Source organism: Salvelinus alpinus, chromosome 32 (genome assembly GCF_045679555.1).
Source record: "Salvelinus alpinus chromosome 32, SLU_Salpinus.1, whole genome shotgun sequence".
Classification (NCBI taxonomy): domain Eukaryota; kingdom Metazoa; phylum Chordata; class Actinopteri; order Salmoniformes; family Salmonidae; genus Salvelinus; species Salvelinus alpinus.
The window spans coordinates 5790883-5811526 of NC_092117.1; the positions used below are offsets into that span (position 1 = coordinate 5790883).

Sequence of the window (20644 nt, forward strand, 5' to 3'; positions counted from 1 at the left end):
TTTATTGCAAATTTGATTTATTTTCAGGACATGTGAAATATTTCAAATTGGACAGATCAAATATTTGTCTAATATATTAATACATTTCACATGCATTTCCAGATGCATATTAAAATACATAATAAAAGAATATTGACAGCAGTTTTGAGATTATGATAAGGTTAGAAAGCATCACAAAAATATTTCAGGCATTTCTAAGCTGTGTCCTTCAAAAAGCACGAGGACATTTTACATGTTGATCATGTTAGTGTTAATACTGGCCAGCACATTTCCCACCTTTTTCCCACCTTTTTCCCACCTTTTTCCCGACCTTATGGCTGTTCACACAGCCACCCTAAGAAACGATTTTTTTTCAATATCCAATCTTTTTTCGGACTTCTCACAGTTTTACATGGCTGCATTTACACAGCAGCCCCATTCTGATCTTTTTTTCAGTAATTGGTCTTTTGAAGGTTGGTTTGATTCATACGGTCACACTGTGAAGTGAAATGGTTTTAGCTAGAACTTGATTTTTTTAAAACTGTGTCTATACTAAAGAGTAGTTCCATTGTTTTTGGGACGACTCGTTTTACAATGTAAGAGTGAATTCCTTAAGGTATGACATTTAAAAACGAAATCACATACTATATTATCCGTTTTTGTAAATCAATCAATATTCTTTTACCTCAAGTTTGACACCTTCACTGCTTATATAAGGTTCTTAATCAAACCAACCTTCATTGAAATACACCTCACCGATCAGACAGTCTTTATATCAATAACAGACTGCAAAAACGTGTATAAAATCAGTCAGAAATAAACACAGGAGAAAAATAACACATTTGGCATGCATCTTTATCACAAAGAAGTCGTCTTTTTGAAATGGTATATAACCAACTGGAAATTGTAATGGTATAATATTTCTCAATAGCCCATATTCAACTTAAGCTTCTAAAGTTACCCGGATAACTTGTTGATACTGCTTTGTAATAAACCCCTCCGGTAAGTTAGAGAACACATTCTCTTTTACAATCAACACCAGAGGCTAGCATCCCCTCTGCAGTTAAGGCATGATTCTGCCCTCTCTGAGACCAACCGTACTACAAGTCCCAAGTCTCAGAGAGTAGTGCTATCCAATACAGTGCTGTACAAAGCAGTGCTGTCCACTGTAGTGATACCAGCATCCCTTGCCATGGAATAGAAGTGACCCTGTTTGTTGAAGAGAGTGCTGGGAGAGTCAAACTCCACGATCTTCCCAGCATCCAGCACCATCACCCTGAAAGTGTTAGAGAGAGAGGGATGGAGGAAGAGGGAGCGGGAGAAGAGGGAGGAAAGGATGAGTGAGAGTCAACTGTTTCAGAGTTTCAGTTGCCATGATCTGTGAGAAAACTCTTGTCATAAAGTGTGTGTGTGTGTGTGTGTGTGTGTGTGTGTGTGTGTGTGTGTGTGTGTGTGTGTGTGTGTGTGTGTGTGTGTGTGTGTGTGTGTGTGTGTGTGTGTGTGTGTGTGTGTGTGTGTGTGTGTGTCTAAGTACACAGTAAATCAAGGATAGTTGAAATCACAGTGTTAAAAAAAATGAAGGTTAAATTGACTCTACTGGAAGTTATCTTAGCCCTCAAGAGAGTGATACGCTCCCTGGAGTTAGTGTTGATAACTGGAGTTGATTGGGACAGAGTCCTTTTAAAGCCATTTAGTGTCATTTTAACTCCAAAACTATCAGCACCATGACCAGAGTAGTTTTAACACAAAATGGGGATGGGACCATATAAACCCCAACATAGTGTTACATTTGACTACATAGGAGTGACTCTACTGTGTATGTGCATGTGTGTTACCTGCTACTGTCCAGGATGCTGTGGAGTCTGTGTGCGATGGTGAGTACAGTGCAATGGGAGAACTCTCGTCGTATGGTTTTCTGGATCAGGTTGTCTGTCTCTAGGTCCACAGCAGCTGTAGCCTCGTCCAGAATCAGAATGCGAGACTTCCTCAGCAGGGCACGGGCCAGACACAACAACTGTCTCTGACCAATACTGTAATGGAAACATGTGCAACCTGTCAAAATACACCAAAAGTATGTGGACGCCTGCTCGTCAAACATCTCATTCAAAAGTCATGGGCAATAATATGGAGTTGGTCCCCCCTTTGCTGCTATAACAGCCTCCACTCTTCTGGGAAGGCTTTCCACTAGATGTTAGAACGTTGCTGCAGGGACTTGCTTCCATTCAGCCACAAGAGCACTAGTGAGGCCGGGAACTGATGTTGGGCGATTAGGCTTTGCTTGCAGTCGGGATTCCAATTCATCCCAACGGTGTTTGATGGGGTTGAGGTCGGGGCTCTGTGCAGGACAGTCAAGTTCTTCCACACCGACCTTGACAAACCATTTCTGTATAGACCTCGCTTTGTGCATGGTCGCATTGTCATGCTGAAACAGGAAAGGACCTTCCCCAAACTGTTGCCACAAAGTTGGAAGCACAGAATCATCTAGAATGTCATTGTATGCTGTAGCTTTAAGATTTTCCTTCACTGGAACTAAGGGGCCTAGCCCGAACCATGAAAAACGGCCGCAGACCATTATTCCTCCTCCATCAAACTACAGTTGGCACTATGCAGTCAGGCAGGTAGCGTTTTCCTGGCATCCACCAAACGCAGATTCGTCCATCTGACTGCCAGATGGTGAAACGTGATACATCACTCAAGAGAACATGTTTCCACTGCTCCACAGTCCACTACTCCAGCTGACGCTTGGCATTGGCATGGTGATCTTAGGCTTGTGTGCGGCTGCTCAGCCATGGAAACCCATTTCATGAAGCTCCCGACGAACAGTTGTTGTGCTGATGTTGCTTCCAGAGGCAGTTTGGAACCCGGTAGCGAGTGTTGCAACCGAGGGCAGGCGATTTTTACGCACTACGCGCTTCAGCACTCAGTGATGCCGTTCTGTGAGCTTGTGTGGCCTACCACTTTGCGGCGGAGCAGTTACTGCTCCTAGACATTTCCACTTCACAACAACAGCTCTTATTGTTGACCCGGGTAGGTCTAGCAGGGCAGAAATTTGACGGTGCCACTTTGAAAGTCACTGAGCTCTTCAACACAGGCCATTCTACTGTTGATGTTTTTCTATGGCTGTGTGTTCGATTTTATAAAACTGTCAGCAACATGTGTGGCTGAAATCGCAGAATCCACTAATTTGAAGGCATGTCCACATACTTTTGGCCATGTAATGTAGCTTCCAGAATGATCAGATTTGCGTAAAACTGCCTATACTAGGCTATATAATTCACCACCTGAGGAAGTGGGAACTCAAAACACATAAGATAGATTGCTAACTCTAAATATGATTTTTATGCTAGATAGCCATGTTATTGATTGATCTAACATTATATTTAATGTCCTACAAAAACGTTCCATCGGTAGGTAGGCCTAGGCTACTTGATGTACTAGTGATGTCCCGATCTTGTCATACTCGTATTTGTAATCGTATCGGTTTTATCACACTTGATACTCTAACCGGATTTACTCATGATCGAAGTGGAATTTAAATCTCGGTAAAGCCTGTACCTCAAGTGCGCATTACTGCTCTATCACTCAGAGTGCATCATAATGTCCCTTCACTCATTCACACACACATTGTTAAAAGACCCCGAAAGATGAAAATGCACATGATTAACTTATTTGGTCCTATTCAGTTATCAACAAACCTTATGCCACATTTGTCATTTTATTTTCGAATGATCTGTCGCACGGTAAACATGCCTGGGCAAAAATAAATAGCAAGCAAGCACGGGCTTGGATCACGACATAATGAGAGACGTCAGAAAGGGAATAATTATACGGACAGATAAAGTAGGCCTACTAAACAGTGCCATGTAGACAACCAGTAAACAACCATATGACAGGAAATAACTTGATTGAACAACAATGAGAGCAGAGCAGCTTGTTCTCATCCAATCTTTGCAGCAGGCTCAACCGATACCCCGGCCATTTTCTTTACAGGTAAAAGAACTAGCCAATAGTTGTTTACAGCACACAGCGCGAGTGAAAGAGTGAAGCATGCTGGCAGCTGAAAATAACTTTTTCCCGATGACGGATAATTACAAAAAACAATTCGCTATATCTGTTACAATACTAGTTTTGTCCAAGTACTCGGCACACCTTCAGTATTCACAGCAAATGGTTCACTCTGGTCCGCGGGCGCATCATCTGAAAACCACATTGCATACTCCGGTTGTAAAGTGGTGCCATTTGCTCAATATTGAGAGTGCCCTGAGAAATATGTTTTATACTCAGACAAAGCTGACTCTCGTCTTTAACAATAACAACAGTAATTACTTTAAAAGCTGTGTTATTCCCTCAGTTGCATTTTGAAATGTGGCGCAACCTTCACATGTGTGCGCTTATCAGAATGCATCTCTCCCACTGGCGTACCATACACCCCCGGAGCCCACGGACTCTGGGGGCCTCTAACCCAGGTCGGCCCCTCCACAGATAGCATATGGACAGGTCATAAGCTTTGGCAAAAATGTTTAGAATAGCAGGAAATTAGCTTTAGAAATGATCAATTCTCTCAGCCTCATTGCAAAATTTGTAAAATAGCATGAGATTAACTATAAAATGGCATTTTCTTCTCTCTGCCCCATGGGCAATATCTGTAGAATTGCAGGAAAATAGCTTTAAAAATGCTAAATTCTCTCAGCCTCATGACAAAATGTGTAAAATAGCATGAGATTATCCATGAAACTGATTTTTTTTTCTCTTGGCCCCATGGCAAAATGTGTGGAATTGTAGGAAGTTAGCGACAAGTGTCGTTGGCCAAAATAACATTACATTTCTACTCAGACCAACTGTCTGTAGATTGTCGATGGGGCTCTCGTTTTCCTTGTCGCAGAAACATTAACATTTTTCAACTTTGACCCTGTTGTTTTAGTCGTTGTCAGTGACAGTGACAGCATCAAGAAGTTTTGGATTTCTCCGACAGAAGGCCCTGCTTTTATTTCCTCAGATTCACAACAGTAAGTTAGCTCTTTTTAGGTTGCCATTAAACCTCGAAAATAATTATCGTAATGAGTTAATTTTCTAATTATAATGAATAAAGGTTGGCTACAGTCAAAATGTTGTCAGATACTGTATATCTGATCATCATTTGATCTGGCTACCCAGCTAACAAGCTAACAACAAACCAAAACATTATTCTTTTTGCCTGGCTTCCTAGATTGACATATTCTAAACACATTTTAAAACGGATGGGTTTATTGGTGTTAAAATAGAGCAGGTATTACCTTGTTTGTTAATCTTTATACAACGGGTGGGTCTAATCCTGAATGCTGATTGGTTAAAACCGCATTCCAGACAGTGTCTATTCCACAAGGTACCACCGTCTAAATCTATGACGTTAAAATGCGTATTTACTCTCTTCCATCTGACTGCGCAATCCACTGTCTCATCAGCACAGGCATGGAAATGATAAACTTGATCTCCACTATAAAAAGCATCTAGGGCCTCCCGGGTGGCGCAGTGGTCTAGGGCACTGCATCGCAGTGCTAACTGCGCCACCAGAGTCTCTGGGTTCGCGCCCAGGCTCTGTCGCAGCCGGCCGCGACCGGGAGGTCCGTGGGGCGACGCACAATTGGCATAGCGTCGTCCGGGTTAGGGAGGGTTTGGCCGGTAGGGATATCCTTGTCTCATCGCGCTCCAGCGACTCCTGTGGCGGGCTGGGCGCAGTGCGCGCTAACCAAGGGGGCCAGGTACACGGTGTTTCCTCCGACACATTGGTGCGGCTGGCTTCCGGGTTGGAGGCGCGCTGTGTTATTAAGAAGCAGTGCGGCTTGGTTGGGTTGTGCTTCGGAGGATGCATGGCTTTCGACCTTCGTCTCTCCCGAGCCCGTACGGGAGTTGTAGCGATGAGACAAGATAGTAATTACTAGCGATTGGATACCACGAAAATTGGGGAGAAAATGGGATAAAATAAAAAAAATAAAAAAAAGCATCTAGACATTATCTCACATTTCTTTTAGACTAACATTTAGTTTTCAACAGCAGAGATTTGCATAAACCTGTCTGTCTCTCCGACATTTGCAACATTGTTTCAATATTCAAATTCAATCTCCAGCTTCCCCATAGTAATGAATGTGTCGGATGTCGGGTGGAGACAGACAGGCAGGCAGGCAGCGTTTCTCAACCAGTCTAAATCATGAATGAGCTGGCATTATTTTTATGGATATATACAAAGAATTGTCAATTGAAAAAAACGTAAAATTAAACGAAAAGCAGCTAGTTTGCAGTCTTTCCAGCTTCAGTTTGAAGTGATCGTGTTAGCGGTGTTGTTGGCTAGCTCCTCTGAACAACAGTGTCCTGACGAGTGAGCACATTGTCTATGCCAGGCCAAATTGTGCCTCATTAGCTCATTGTTATCCAAATAAATGTCACTAGAAAACAGCTTAAACAAATGTAAATGAGTCTACTTCGCTGTTATTCTCGCTGCACTTTTTGACGTGACTGTAACTTAGCCGTAGTTGGTTAGCTAGCAAGCAAGAGATAAGAACATTGCCAGCCAGTATGGCAATGGAACATATAGAACGAACGACTGGGTCGCGCCCATAGATACAGAACAAAAAGACTGAACGACTGGGTCGCGTCTCTAGCAACTGAACCAATAGAACGAACGACCAGCCGGCTTGGGTAGCAACCCTAGATTTATGTCGGGACTATATCTTGTGAAAGGATGAAATAGTATGAATAAATTAATCAAAATGTAATTTTTTTTTTTAAATATGTCAATCATTATTTGAATATTACATATTATTTGAGTAACCCGTTGTATAAAAGTGATAATGCCATCGAAGCCGGTGTTTGGAGGATATATTGGCACTAACACGGGCCTAACAACACCAGTGCAAATATATCCTCCAAACACTGGCTTCGAGGGCATTATCACTAAATAATACTAGCTAGCTAGGCAGTTCCAACCTGCCTGGCTGCCCATCCAACCAACTAGCAATGGGCAGCTAGCTAACAAGGTATTTCTAGTACATAAAAGACATTCTTCAAATCGAAGGTGACAAGCGTTTCAGTTTCAACGATGTCCTTGTATCTGAAGTGTGCGGCTATGTGAGCGTAACCCACCTGAGGTTCTCTCCCCCCTCTGACACCTCGTGGGTCAGTCCTTCCTGTAACCCTCCCACGTACTCCTTCAAATGGGACAGCTCTAGGACGCGCCAAATCTCCTCATCACTGAAGGTCTCAAACGGGTCCAGGTTCATACGCAGCGTCCCTGAGAACAGCACTGGGTCCTACACACACACACACCGAATGGAGAAACAAAATGTCATCATGTCAAAATATTAGAACGTTTATGCCATTTATAAGGGTGTGTGTCTGTGGGTGCGTGCGTGCGTGCACGTGTGTGTAAGCGTGCATACATGCATTTCTGTGTGTGCGTTACCTGTGGTATAATAGTGAGTCTGCTCCTGAGGTCATGTAGGCCTAGAGTAGCGATGTCTGTCCCATCGATCAAGATCCGTCCCTCTGCTGCCTCGATGATTCTAAACAGGCAGTTGGTCAGACTGGACTTCCCAGCACCTGTTCGACCCACTATACCGATCTGGACAAAATGGAGGACGTTCAGTAAGAATTTGAGTAATGCTTCAGTCTTGTTGCAGATGGGTCATGACCATAGACATGTACTAAAGAACAAGTATTAAACCAAGGTTGGTGGTTTACGGCCACCTGCAGTTATGTAATGTTTGCTTAAAAATGTGTGCCAGTCCCTAATGGCGCTGGCCATGATAAAACAGGCTTTGGACCAAGTGTGCCCTCTGTCCAACTCTGTAGCAGTGACTGATCGTGTCCCTGTGTAGGGTGGCAAGTAGCCTAGCAGTTAAGAGAGTTGGGCCAGTAACAGAAAGTTCACTGGTTTGAATCGCCGAGTCAGGCAAGGTGGTAATATTTGCCCTTCTGCGCTTGTGCAAGGTAGTTAACCAACAACGACTGCTCCCCGGGCGCCGATGCCACTTGGCATATACCTTTGCTATGGCCTGCATAACCTATTTCCATACATATGTTATAAACTAAAAACAGAATGCACAAGAACAATGAAGACAGACCTGAGTTTCACCAAAACAATGCAAAATGTCCAGTCAGAAAATATGTTTTTGTTTTCTCTCTCCAATGATCTGGGCCTATTTTTATACCGGACTGTCCGATGTCTAATTATTATTAATGCCTTTAAAAAAAATGTTATCTCCATTTGATATGAATATGACTTGACCTATTAAGCTACTCTATTCGTTTTATGCATGCTGACTTTTTCCCGCCGCACTATTTCATTAATAAAAAATGGAATTAATCTTACAAAGTTCTAAGCTATCTCAGAAAGTTTTAAGTTGTTTTTGAATCATCTAAAAACATAGTAGGCCTAAGGTAATAATGATAGAGAGAACAAACAATAGGAAAATAGAATTAGGAGTTTGAACAAACCTAACAAATTGAGCAAAACTTAGGCTATTTTAAGAAACAGAAAGAAATCCCTCTTTGCCATTGTGACCCAAACGGCCAAAAACCTAGGCTAATTCTAATTGAAATATCATAAAAGCATTAAGAAAAGTTATTTATTAAGAATATTTCCCAAGTATTGTTATTAAGTGTGTAATATCCTACTGCAGCTTTCAAATGTGAATAATTGTGAAAAAGTCTATGGCTTCTCAATCATAGCTTACATTTGAATGACAAATATTTCAGGCCACAAGAAGTGAAATTGAGCAAACAACACCAAGATGTAAAATAGTATTATTTTAGGCATAGTAGCCTAGACCTAATAAGAAAGGAGGATGAGGCAAACATGCAAATCATTTAATAATTATCCAGTTATGAGGACAGCAGAGTTGCTTGCTCTGCAGTCCATTATTATTTACAACCAATTATCAGCCTCAAAATGTCATCTATGGATCAACCAATTGGTGCTTAAGGTGCTTAAGTCAACTGCAGGCTTTGCTGTGCCAATGGGAAGAGATGAGTGTCAACCAAATGATGCTTATATCAATACATTGCAGTCAATGGGAAAAGATGAGGGTCAACCAGTTGACACGTATGTCAATACATTTCAGTCATTGGGAAAAGCGGAGTGTAAACCAATTGAAGCTTATGTCAATACATTGCATTCAATGGGAAAAGATGTGTCAACCAATTCACACTTATATCAATACATTTGCAGTCAATGGGAAAAGATGAGGGTCAACCAGTTGACAATTATGTCAATACATTTCAGTCATTGGGAAAAGCGGAGTGTAAACCAATTGAAGCGTATGTCAATACATTGCATTCAATGGGAAAATCCATGCTTATGTCAAAACAGAGCTAGGGTTTTGCCACAGGTTGGGTGGTGCAAAAAAACATTTGAGGGGGCCCCCCATATTGTTTACAGTTGGTTTCATGAATGCATTAGTGTTTGAATGGTTGTCAATCATTATTAAAATAGACTATACCTGTACCCAGATTATCGAGCACACAGATTGACAAGGCAAAGTGCAACGAGCAGACAAGTCAGAACCATGGAGAAATAAATTAGGCCTAGGCTACACCTTGTTATTTAGAATAGCCGGACAGTAAACTAAATAACATCAATCATGCAAGATCAGCTGTCTGCAACATAAGCAGCAAACACACCCACATCAATTCACCATTGCTTTCTGTAGTCAAGCACAACAAGGAACTGAATCCCATGTGCCTATTAGACTACAGTTTAATTGAATAATCTAATAAAGAATGGACTACTTTTGCTTTGAGACGCAATTTAAAAACAAGTCACAGGGAAGACCAGTATAGTCAAAATCAAATGAAATGTTATTTCTCACATGCCTCATAAACAGGTGTAGACTAACAGTGAAATGCTTACTTACAAGCCCTGAACCAACAATACAGTTAAGAAAAATAAGTGTTGTGAAAGTATTTACAAAAATAAACTGAGGTAAAACATAAATATCTAAAAATAAAAAATAAAGGAGGAAAATAGAGATATATAAATATATACACAGGGGGTACCGGTACAGAGTCAATGTGCGGGGGCACAGGTTAGTTGAGGTAATATGTACATGTAGGTAGAGGTAAAGTGACTATGCATAGATAATAAACAGAGTGTAGAAGCAGAGTTAAAATGGGGGTGGGGGGGCCACTGCAAATAGTCCAGGTAGCAATTTGATTAGCTGTTCAGGAGTCTTATGGCTTTGGGGTAGAAGCTGTTAAGAAATATTTTGCACCTAGACTTGGCCCTCCGGTACCGCTTGCCATGCAGTAGCAGAGAGAACAGTCTATGACTAGGGTGGCTGGAGTCTTAGACAATTTTTAGGGCCTTCCTCTGACACCGCCTGGTATAGAGGACCTGGATGGCAGGAAGCTTGGCCCCAGTGATGTACTGGGCCGTATGCACTATCATCTGTAGTGCCTTGAGGTCGGAGGCCGAGCAATTGCAACACCAGGCGTTGATGCAACTAGTCAGGATGCTCTCAATAGTGCAGCTGTAGAACATTTTGAGGATCTGAGGACCCATGTCAAATATTTTCAGTCTCCTGAGGGGGAATCGTTGTCGCGTTGTCGTGCCCTCTTCACGACTGTCTTGGTGTGTTTGGACCATGATAGTTTTTTGATGATGTGGACACCAGCCTCAATGAGAATGGGGGCGTGCTCTGCCCTCCTTTTCCTGTAGTCCACAATCATTTGGCCATACAGTTATGGGAGAACAGGGAGTACAGGAGGGGACTGAGCACACGCCCCTGAGGGGCCCTCGTGTAGAGGAACAGTGTGGCAGATGTGTTGTTACCTACCTTTACCAACTGGGAGCGGCCCGTCAGGAAGTCCAGGATCCAGATGCAGAGGGAGGTGTTTAGTTCCAGGGTCCTTAGCTTAGTGATGAGCTTTGAGGGCACCATGGTGTTGAACGCAGAGCTGTAGTCAACGAATAGCATTCTCACGTAGGTGTTCCTTTTGTCCAGGTGGGAAAAGGCATTGGGGAGTGCAATAGAAATTGCATCATCTGTGGATCTGTTGGGGCGGTATGCAAATTGGAGTGGGTCTAGGGTTAATGGGATAATTGTGTTGATTTGAGCCATGACCAGCCTTTCAAAGCACTTCATGGTTACAGATGTGAGTGCTACGGGTCAGTAGTAAATTTAGGCAGGTAATTAATCTTGCCCTGCGGCCTTGTGAATGTTGACCTGTTTAAAGGTCTTACTCACTTCGGTTACGGAGAGCGTGATCACACAGATGTCCAGAACAGCTGATGCTCTCATGCATGCTTCAGTGTTGCTTGCTTCAAAGCGAGCATAGAAGTTATTTAGTTTGTCTGCTAGGCTCGTGTCATTGGGCAGCTTTCCTTTGTAGTCCGTAAAAGTTTGCAAGCAATGCCACATCTGACGAGCGTCGGAGCTGGTGTAGTACGATTCAATCTTAGTCCTGTTTTGACGCTTTACATGTTTGATGGTTTGTCGTAGAGGGCATAGCAGGATTTCTTATAAGCTTCTGGGTTAGAGTCCCGCTCCTTGAAAGCGGTAGCTCTACCCTTTAGCTCAGTGCAGATGTTCTACCTCAGATGAGCAAAACCTAGAGACTTCCTTAATATTAGATTGTGTGAAACAACTTGACGAAACAAAAGATATTACAGTTTTTAATGTCCCGTTGGTAGGATAGTCTTGATCGGAGCTCATTCATTTTATTATCCAATGATTGCACGTTGGCTAATAGGACTGATGGTAAAGCCGGATTACTCACTCGCCGTCGAATCCTAGCAGGGCACCTTGACCGACGTCCCCGATATCTCCGTCACTTCTTCATGCGAATGATAGGGATTTTGGCCATGTCAGGTGTCTGAAGTAAATCCTCTACGTCCGACTAGTTAAAGAGTCTCATAGCAAAGGTTCTGAATACTTATGTAAATAAGCTTTTTCTGTTTTTTATTTGTAAGCCATTTGCAAAAAAAATAAAAATTTTAACGATTTTTCACTTTCTCATTATGGGGTATTGTGTATAGATTGCTGAGTATTTTTTCTTCATTTAATCCATTTTAGAATAAGGCTGTAACGTAACAAAATGTGGAAAAAGTCTAGGGGTCGGAATACTTTCAGAAGGCACTGTACACCCACCCACGCATGCACACACAAACACACTTTTTCAGTGTTCGTAATGTCACGTGTTGCTCTTTCTTTCTCGCACAGCCAACTTTTCAAGTACAAACTTTCTTTCTCGTCCTCTCTCTCTTACTTTAACATACAAGAACACAAACACTGGCTGTTCTTAAATATAAACTGGGTGGTTCATGCCCTGAATGCGGATTGGCTGAAAGCCGTGGTATATCAGAGGAAGTGGCGGTCGGTGCCGTTTCAGATGAGGGAGAATGATTGTTTTTAGCCTTATTTTCTATTAAAGCATTTTGGATGACTGTCATTCATATTCCATTCACCCAGCTCAATGTAACATCGATAGGTTTAGGCTACTACATGATACTCAAATTCTCCCTATACCCATCATGAGGATGCTACAACCTAGGTTATGAATGAAAGTTTACAACGTACGCTAGGTGCACAGGTGGAGAGGAATTTGAGTAATCAATGTGACAGACAGACACATTCAATACCACCTTGCACACTCTTGCCTGCATGTAGCTGATCTAGGGTGTCATCATTATTCCAACAATTGCAAACAATAGTTCATAATGGACAAATTCAGGTATGTTTATCCTCGTTTCGTTACATTTACCTCCTATTTAAGAAATGTTTTAACAGAATCGGTGGAAGGAATACACCCCCTCACACGCATGTGTTCCAATGGCACGTTGTGTTAGCTAATCCAAGTTTATCATTTTAAAAGGCTAATTGATCATTAGAAAACCCCTTTTGCAATGATGTTAGCACAGCTGAAATCTGTTGTTCTGATTAAAGAAGCAATAAAACTGGCTTTCTTTAGACTAGTTGAGTCTCTGGAGCGTCAGCATTTGTGGGTTCGATTACAGACTCAAAATGTCCAGAAACAAAGACTTTTCTTCTGAAACTCGTCAGTCTATTCTTGTTCTGAGAAATTAAGGCTATTCCATGCGAGAAATTGCAAAGAAACTGAAGATCTCATACAACGCTGTGTACTACTTCCTTCACAGAACAGCGCAAACTGGCTCTAACCAGAATAGAAAGAAGAGTGGGAGGCCCCGGTGCACGACTGAGCAAGAGTACAAATACATTAGAGTGGCTAGTTTGAGAAACAGACGCCTCACAAGTCCTCAACTGGCAGCTTCAAAGAAAAACCCATATCTCAGACAAGCCAATAAAAATAAAAGATTAAGATGGGCAAAAGAACAGACACTGGACAGAGGAACTCTGCCTAGAAGGCCAGCATCCCGGGGTCGCCCAAACTTTTGAACGGTAGTGTATATAATAAGTATTCACCCCCCTGGACTTTAATTGTTCTACAAATTGGGAATTAAATTGATTTAAATATTATTTTTTTTGTCACTGATATACACAAAAAAGCTTTGCAATGTCCTTCCTGTCCTGTCAGTTAGGAAGAACGACTGTATCTTTGTTGTGTTTTGGCGGTTTGATCCGCAGCCTAATTATTAAGTTGACCATGCTTAAAGGGATGTTCAGTGTTTGATTGGTTATTTTGACCCATCTACCAATTGCTGCCCTTCTCTACGAGGCATTATGTCATACAGAGTGACACCATTTAACATGTGATTTTTTTAAAGCCAATTTTTACTCCTGAACTAATTTAGGCTTGCCATAACAAAGGGGGTGAATAATATATTTTATAGTTGTTCATTTTGTATTAATTTGTAAACATTTGTAACATTATTATTTTCACTTTGATATTATAGATTATTTTTGGTAGATCAATGACAAAAACAACAATTAAATCCATTTCAATACCACTTTGTAACACAACAAAATGTGAAAAAGTCCTGTGGGGGTGAATACTAGTTAGTTTTCTTTGCACGTAGACCGTTATATACATTGTTTCTTTGTCGACGTGGTATGTGAAATATGATACCAGACAGTGGGGTTAAAATTATTGACCATCTTGATAAAGATTAGCAATAATGACTGTTTGAACCCTACCTTTTTGAGGAAAATGTATATTATTTGTTAAATAAAATTGCTTTCTCTGAGCAATTGTATTAGTATAAAAATAATATAATAATTTACAAAAAATGCGCATACAATATAGCTCTGTATTTGAATTAATCATTTTATTCAGTCATTATTGCTCAACTTTATCAAAGGTGTAAATCATTTCAGGACCCCACTGTATGTGTGGTGTCTGACGCTGGTCTCTCTGTCTCTCTCACCCACCTTCTCTGTGCTGTCGATGTCGCAGGTGATCCCGTGCAGCACCAAGTCCAGTTCAGGTCGGTAGCGGACCTTGAAGTTCTCGAACCTCAGCCTCCCAGCCTCAGGCCACTTCTCTGGCGGTCGTATCTCTGACACCCAGTCCGCCTGTTCAAACGCACATACACGTTTTATACACAACTCCACCTCACAAAAACACGTAGCACACACACACACGTTTACCAAAACTAGTTTAAGAAAACTGTCACGCGGAAATGGATCAGCACACGCGTGTTCTAAAACAGTGTGTCTGAAGCATTGGGCTGACGCCAGACGTTCTGAGGTCCTGTGTGGCTCAGTTGATAGAGCATGACACTTGCAATGCCAGGGTTGGGGGTTTGATTCCCACGGGGACCAGTGCAAATAAAAATGTGTGAACTCACTACTGTCAATTGCTCTAGATAAGAGCGTCTGCTAAATGCCTGAAAAGTGAATTTGCATGTAGAATAATCACAAATGTACATTGTTTGAAGCACACTTTTATAAGTCTCAGTCACAAATGACAGCTCGAATGACAAGACCCCTATGATGAACAGTAGGCTTGTAGAATCCTAATTTTTTTTCTTCAGGTTATTAGTTCATCGTTCGCTGGTAGGGGATCCTTCGTGCCCTGGGCATTACTGAATCAAATGAACGAAATTAGCCATTCTATTGACAGAACGAGTTAAAAAGATCAGAGTCAGTAAAAAGAGCCAAACTTCCCATCACTAAAAGACCGTTTATGGTCCAAGTTGATGACATAGTGTTTCTATACTGTAAGTCACAGAACAGACATGTTTTCACTGTCTATTTAACATCAGACTGTTCACAAGCAGTACGTTTTCAAATTCAACATATTCTAAACTCAGCTCAAACAAGGTCTCATTCTATACCTGCAAAGCCTCGTCAGGAAATGCTTCCCACTGGGAACACTATGTAATTTCAACATGGATAACTGAGTAATATTTGGTTGAGACATTGGTCAATGAGATTACACCCACTCAAAAAGAGTTGAATTTTCAATGTGTTATAACTAAGCACAACCAAATTCCAATGGAAAATCTAAGTCTGCTTTTTGGTTTAGCTGTCACCCAAATGTCAATCACTGTCACACCCTGATCTGTTTCCCCGGTCTTTATGCTCGTCTCCACCCCCCTCCAGGTGTCGCCCATCTGCCCCATTATACCTGTGTTCTCTGTTGCCAGTCCGTCTTGTCTGACCAGCGTGCTTCTTGTCTGACCACATCTTCCTGTTCCTCAAGTTTCGTTTCCTCGTTTTTCCCGGTTCTGACCATTCAGCCTGCCCTGACCCCATGCCTGCCTGCCATCCTGTACCTGCCTGACTCTGACCAGATTACGAATCTCTGCCTGCCCTGACCCCGAGCCTGCCTGCCGTCCTGTACCAGCCTGACTGACCTGATCACGAACCTCTGCTTGTCCACGACCTGCCCTTTGCCTGCCCCGTGTTTAAAATAAATGATCTGAGAACTGTCCTATCCACCTCCTGTGTCTGCATCCAACAATTGTTGGAAAAATGACTTGTGTCATGCACATAGTAGATGTCCTAACCGACTTGCCAAAACTATAGTTTGTTAACAAGACATTTGTGGAGTGGTTGAAAAATTATTTTGAATGACTCTAACCTAAGTGTGTGTAAACTTCCGACTTCAACTGTATCTGTCATTCTCATTGAACACACACAAACCTCATTCTCTATCTCCGTGTACTCGCTGACTCTCTCCACAGCTACGATGTTGGTCTCCAGTTCTGATGTCATCCTCACCAGCCAGTTCAGTGTCTGGGTCACCTACATGTCAAGGGTTGGGGTCATTACCATCAAGTCATCATCACTTTATTATCATTCCATCATCCATAAAATCCATTAAGTGCGTTTTACAAATACACATTTGTCAGGGAGTACTCCACAGTAACTCAGGATTTAACCCTGATTCATCTCCTTACATAATAGTAATACATTAGTATTTTTCATCACAAGATAATCTCAAAGTGCAAACAAAATAAAGTAATAACAATAATAATATTATATTCAGTATGTATGACCATTAAAGTACCACTGAGGCCTTCAGTTAAAACGGAACTGAATCAGAGTTCAGGTTGGTTAGATGTTAACACAATGGCACTTACATTTGAGAGCATCTACTCTTGATATTTACAGTATACTGTATGTGACTTCTGCTGTCAGAATATGATGATACATTGGTTGCGTTTACACAGGCAGCCCAATTCTGATATTTTTCCACAATATTAAAAAAAAAAAAAAATTGGTCAAAAGATCAGAATTGAGCTGCATGTGTAAACGCAGCCAGAGTGTTGCGAAGGGTCAGAGCACTGTAACAGGACACCTACTTGATCCCAATTACCCCAGGCCACGCCCCTTGCCTCCACACCTGGTTTCTACTCCCTAGTCACCTTTTCTCTACTGTCAGTTCCCTATATAAGCAGAATATACAGTACATGTTCAGCCCGTATTTCCCCCATAGCCACCTGGCAGGTCATTGCCATGAATGCACCGTTGATGTTTCTGTTTTTAATGTTTCCATTTTGTATCTCATCCAACCTCCCTACCTACCACACTACCAGCCCTAACAAACCTCCATTCCAAACCCTCCCCCATGTGCCTCTGTGTTCGTGTTCAACTTTAAACCTGGATTCCTTATCTCCATCTCCTCATTCTGACCGATACCATGGTGGCAGCTCAATCCCTAAACCAGTTAATCCTTTGAAACACCTCATACAGTACTTCCTTCATTTGATTGAGATTTGACGATTGAAGGCACAGCTCAACCATCCTCAACAAAGCACTCCTCTCTCTGGTATAGTACAGTGAATTGAGAGATAAATAATCGGTTCCCCAAGGTCATATTCAGTAGGCACAACACAGAAGAACACTGTTTGTGTGTGTGTGCGCATGCAGGTTGCGAGTGTGGTGTACTCACGTTGAGAGCATAGGAGATGGAGAGGCCGACCAGGCCACTGTCCAGAGAGTCCCGGGCAATGACAGCAAGCATAGCTGAGAAAAACACTACCAGGTTACCAAGGAACTCTAGACGGATGGCCAGCCACCTGCAGGACAGAAAGACAGGCATTACAGACAGGCATTACAGCCAGACAGACAGACAGACAGACAGACAGACAGACAGACAGACAGACAGACAGACAGACAGACAGACAGACAGACAGACAGACAGACAGACCACAGGCGGCTGCTGGCACCTTAATTGGGGAGGATGGGCTAAATCTTTACTAACAACATGTCACTGGCTTTGAGTGTGTCTATGTATGCGGATGACTCGACAATATACACATCAGCTACTACAGCGACTGAAATTACTGCAACACTTAACAAAGAGCTGCAGTTCGTTTCAGAATTGGTGGAAAGGAATAAGTTAGTCCTAAATATTTCAAAAACTAAAAGCACTGTATTTGGTACAAATCATTCACTAACCCTAAATCTCAACTAAATCCTGTAATGAATAATGTGGAAATTGAGCAAGTTGGGGTGACTAAACTGGTTGGAGTAACCCTGAATTGTAAACTGTCATGGTCAATAACATGGGGAGAAGTCTGTCCATAATAAAGTGTTGCTCTGCCTTCTTAACAGCACTAACAACAAGGCAGGTCCCACAGACCCTAGTTTTGTCGCACCTGGACTACTGTTTAGTCATGTGGTCAGGTGCCACAGAAGGACTTAGGAAAATTGTAATTGGCTCAGAACAGGGCAGCATAGATGTACAGAGCTAACATGAATAATATGCATGTCTTCATCACTACTTGTATTTGTGAGAGGTATTGACATGTTGAATGCACCGAGCTGTCTGTTTGAACTACTGGCGCACAGCTCGGACACCCATGCATACCCCACAAGACATGCCACCAGAGATCTCTTCACAGTAACCAAGTCCAGAACAGACTATGGGAGGCGCACAATACTACAAAAGAGCAATGACGACATGGAACTCTATTCCACAACTCATGCAAGCAGTAAAATTTGATAAAAAAACAGATAAAAATACACCTTATGGAACAGCGGGGACTGTGAAGCAACACAAACATAGGCACAGACACACGATAACATATGCACTATACACACATGTACACATGGATTTTGTGTTGTAGATATGTGGTAGTAGAGTAAAAGCCTGAGGGCACACACTTAATGTGTTGAGAAATCTGTTGTGAATGTATTGTAATGTTTTTTAAATTGTATAACTGCTTTAATTTTGCTGGACCCCAGACAGAGTAGCTGCTGCCTTGGCAGCGGCTAATGGGGATCCCTAATTAATACAAATACAAATAGTAAAGGCTGGAACGGAATAAATGGAATGGTATCGAACACGTCAAACAAATGATTTCCATGTGGTTGATACCATTCCATTCACTCCATTACAGCCATTATTATGAGCTGTCTTCCCCTCAGCAACATCCTGTGAGACAGAGAGACAAGACTGACAAGACAGGCAAGAGACAGACTAAGTCAAACATCAGACATCACAGATTCACCATAACATTTCAGACAGAATGGAACTCATATTATCCAGTGCTGTTTTGACATGAACAAAACTGAGTGTGTTCCTGACCTGTTCGAGACTATCCACGGGTAGACCGACTTGAGGTTTTCATCAATTACTTTCTCGTTGTGTTTGAGGAAACGGTCCTGGTGTCCATAGGCCCGGATGACCGACAGACCAGACACTGTCTCTCCAAAGTGAGAATAGATGGGAGACCGAGACACAGAGTCCAGACGACGCAGCTGCCGTGAGCTTGCCACGTAGAAACGCTGAGGGGAGAGAGTGGATGGAGGAATGAAGGAGAGAGAGAATAAACGATTCACAAATCCTATACTGAAGTGGCACTGACCACGTTTACATGCACACCAATATCGCGTTATTATTCGGGATACTCAAGTATTCTGTTTTTGAGTTGACGCATTTAAACATCATATCCCGTTTTCAAAAACCCGAATAAGCTCCTATCGCTGGGATATGCTGATCTTAGACGGACACTGTGGCATGTGAACATCTTATCCCGCTTAACGTAGTTTTTTGCGGTTTGCGCAGGCTCAGTTTTGCATCTTATCACCTTTGAAGTTCGGATGGGAACAGTAATAGTTGGAATAGTAACTGAAGTCTGAACACTGACTGTAGGCCTCACATGTAGCCTATTACAGTATTAACTCCTATAGAATTAAGTGTTTCTTGGAGTAAAATTATAGTCCGAATGTTAATTTTGTCTCGGGAACAGGAGTGGAGGAATATCATTTCTTTCATTTTGAGGAAATGTGAGCAAATGCACATGTAGGTTCTGTGTTATGTAGACTAAAAGTTATCAAAAATTCAGCAACATAAAAGTGGACAGTATTTAACTTTCAACCACATAAAATATGCATCCAAGACGAACTGAAATACTATCAGAAACATGTTGTATCGTTTTCAAAGCTTTTAATTTCCTTAAAACCGGTCAACAAACTGATGTCATTTCAAAATTATACACGGAAATCTCCCTGGTTTACCGATGTCAACTAGATTGTTGATGATGCATTCATTCTATCATGCATGACATTCTTTAGAGCAAGGCTTTATTTAAGCAATAAGACACGAAAGGCCATGTGTTATGACATTTTTATCATGGGACGTGGTCATAGCCACGATGCGAAGCCGAGTAGTGTAGACCACCACAGCCATGATACACATTTCATAACACATGGACTCGAGTGTATTTTTGCTTTAATACAACTGGTACCATTAAAAAAATCTAGATTATTTCCCAAACCATAAATTGTTCAACAAAACGTGATGCTACATTCACTGGTAGTCAAATTACATTTTTGGCGTTCTCTGGTCGTTAGTTCTATTCATTTTGTCTGCCAAGTAAAGCAAAACTACCCAAGCGCTGTTTGATAGTTCCAGAACCTTGGTTTCTACAGACGATGTCCTTGGTTCTGCATGTAGCCATGACGATTCTCTCTGTCTCTTTCCATTGCATTTTTGTGGTTCTTGGTTTCATCATTGAAACTCAGTGTTGCATATCTCAAACCATTTTTGTCTTTTATTACGAATGAGTCTGGCTTCAGTTTGCGATTTCCTTCATTGCCTCTTTGGCAAAAGTGCAACTGCAAATCAAACCACACCGTATTCAGTAGGTGGCATAGAAACTCCTGAGAATATTACCCATACCCTTTTTTGAAACATTTGCCAGATCACTGCCCAGTTGGTTTGTCTTTATGTAGCTACATAATTTATCTCCTTTTCTATGTCGTCTATAGCAGCGCTAACATTCGTGATTTCTGCATGTCTAACGGTAACACAAGGC

General features: G+C 41.8%; 1 protein-coding gene across 1 annotated transcript in view; it reads right to left on the reverse strand.

Annotated features, from left to right (window-relative positions):
- The window catches only part of abcc2 (ATP-binding cassette, sub-family C (CFTR/MRP), member 2), a 53917-nt gene continuing 33273 nt past the window's right edge, over positions 1-20644 (reverse strand). Inside the window, exons 25-32 of the mRNA XM_071379782.1 lie at positions 18913-19112; positions 17272-17398; positions 16020-16121; positions 14301-14444; positions 7415-7573; positions 7096-7262; positions 1815-2009; positions 1-1255 (exon numbers count right to left, since the gene is read on the reverse strand). Of these exons, the coding sequence (XP_071235883.1) occupies positions 1096-1255; positions 1815-2009; positions 7096-7262; positions 7415-7573; positions 14301-14444; positions 16020-16121; positions 17272-17398; positions 18913-19112 (1254 nt within the window). The 3' untranslated portion in view covers positions 1-1095. The remainder of the gene's footprint in view (positions 1256-1814; positions 2010-7095; positions 7263-7414; positions 7574-14300; positions 14445-16019; positions 16122-17271; positions 17399-18912; positions 19113-20644) is intronic.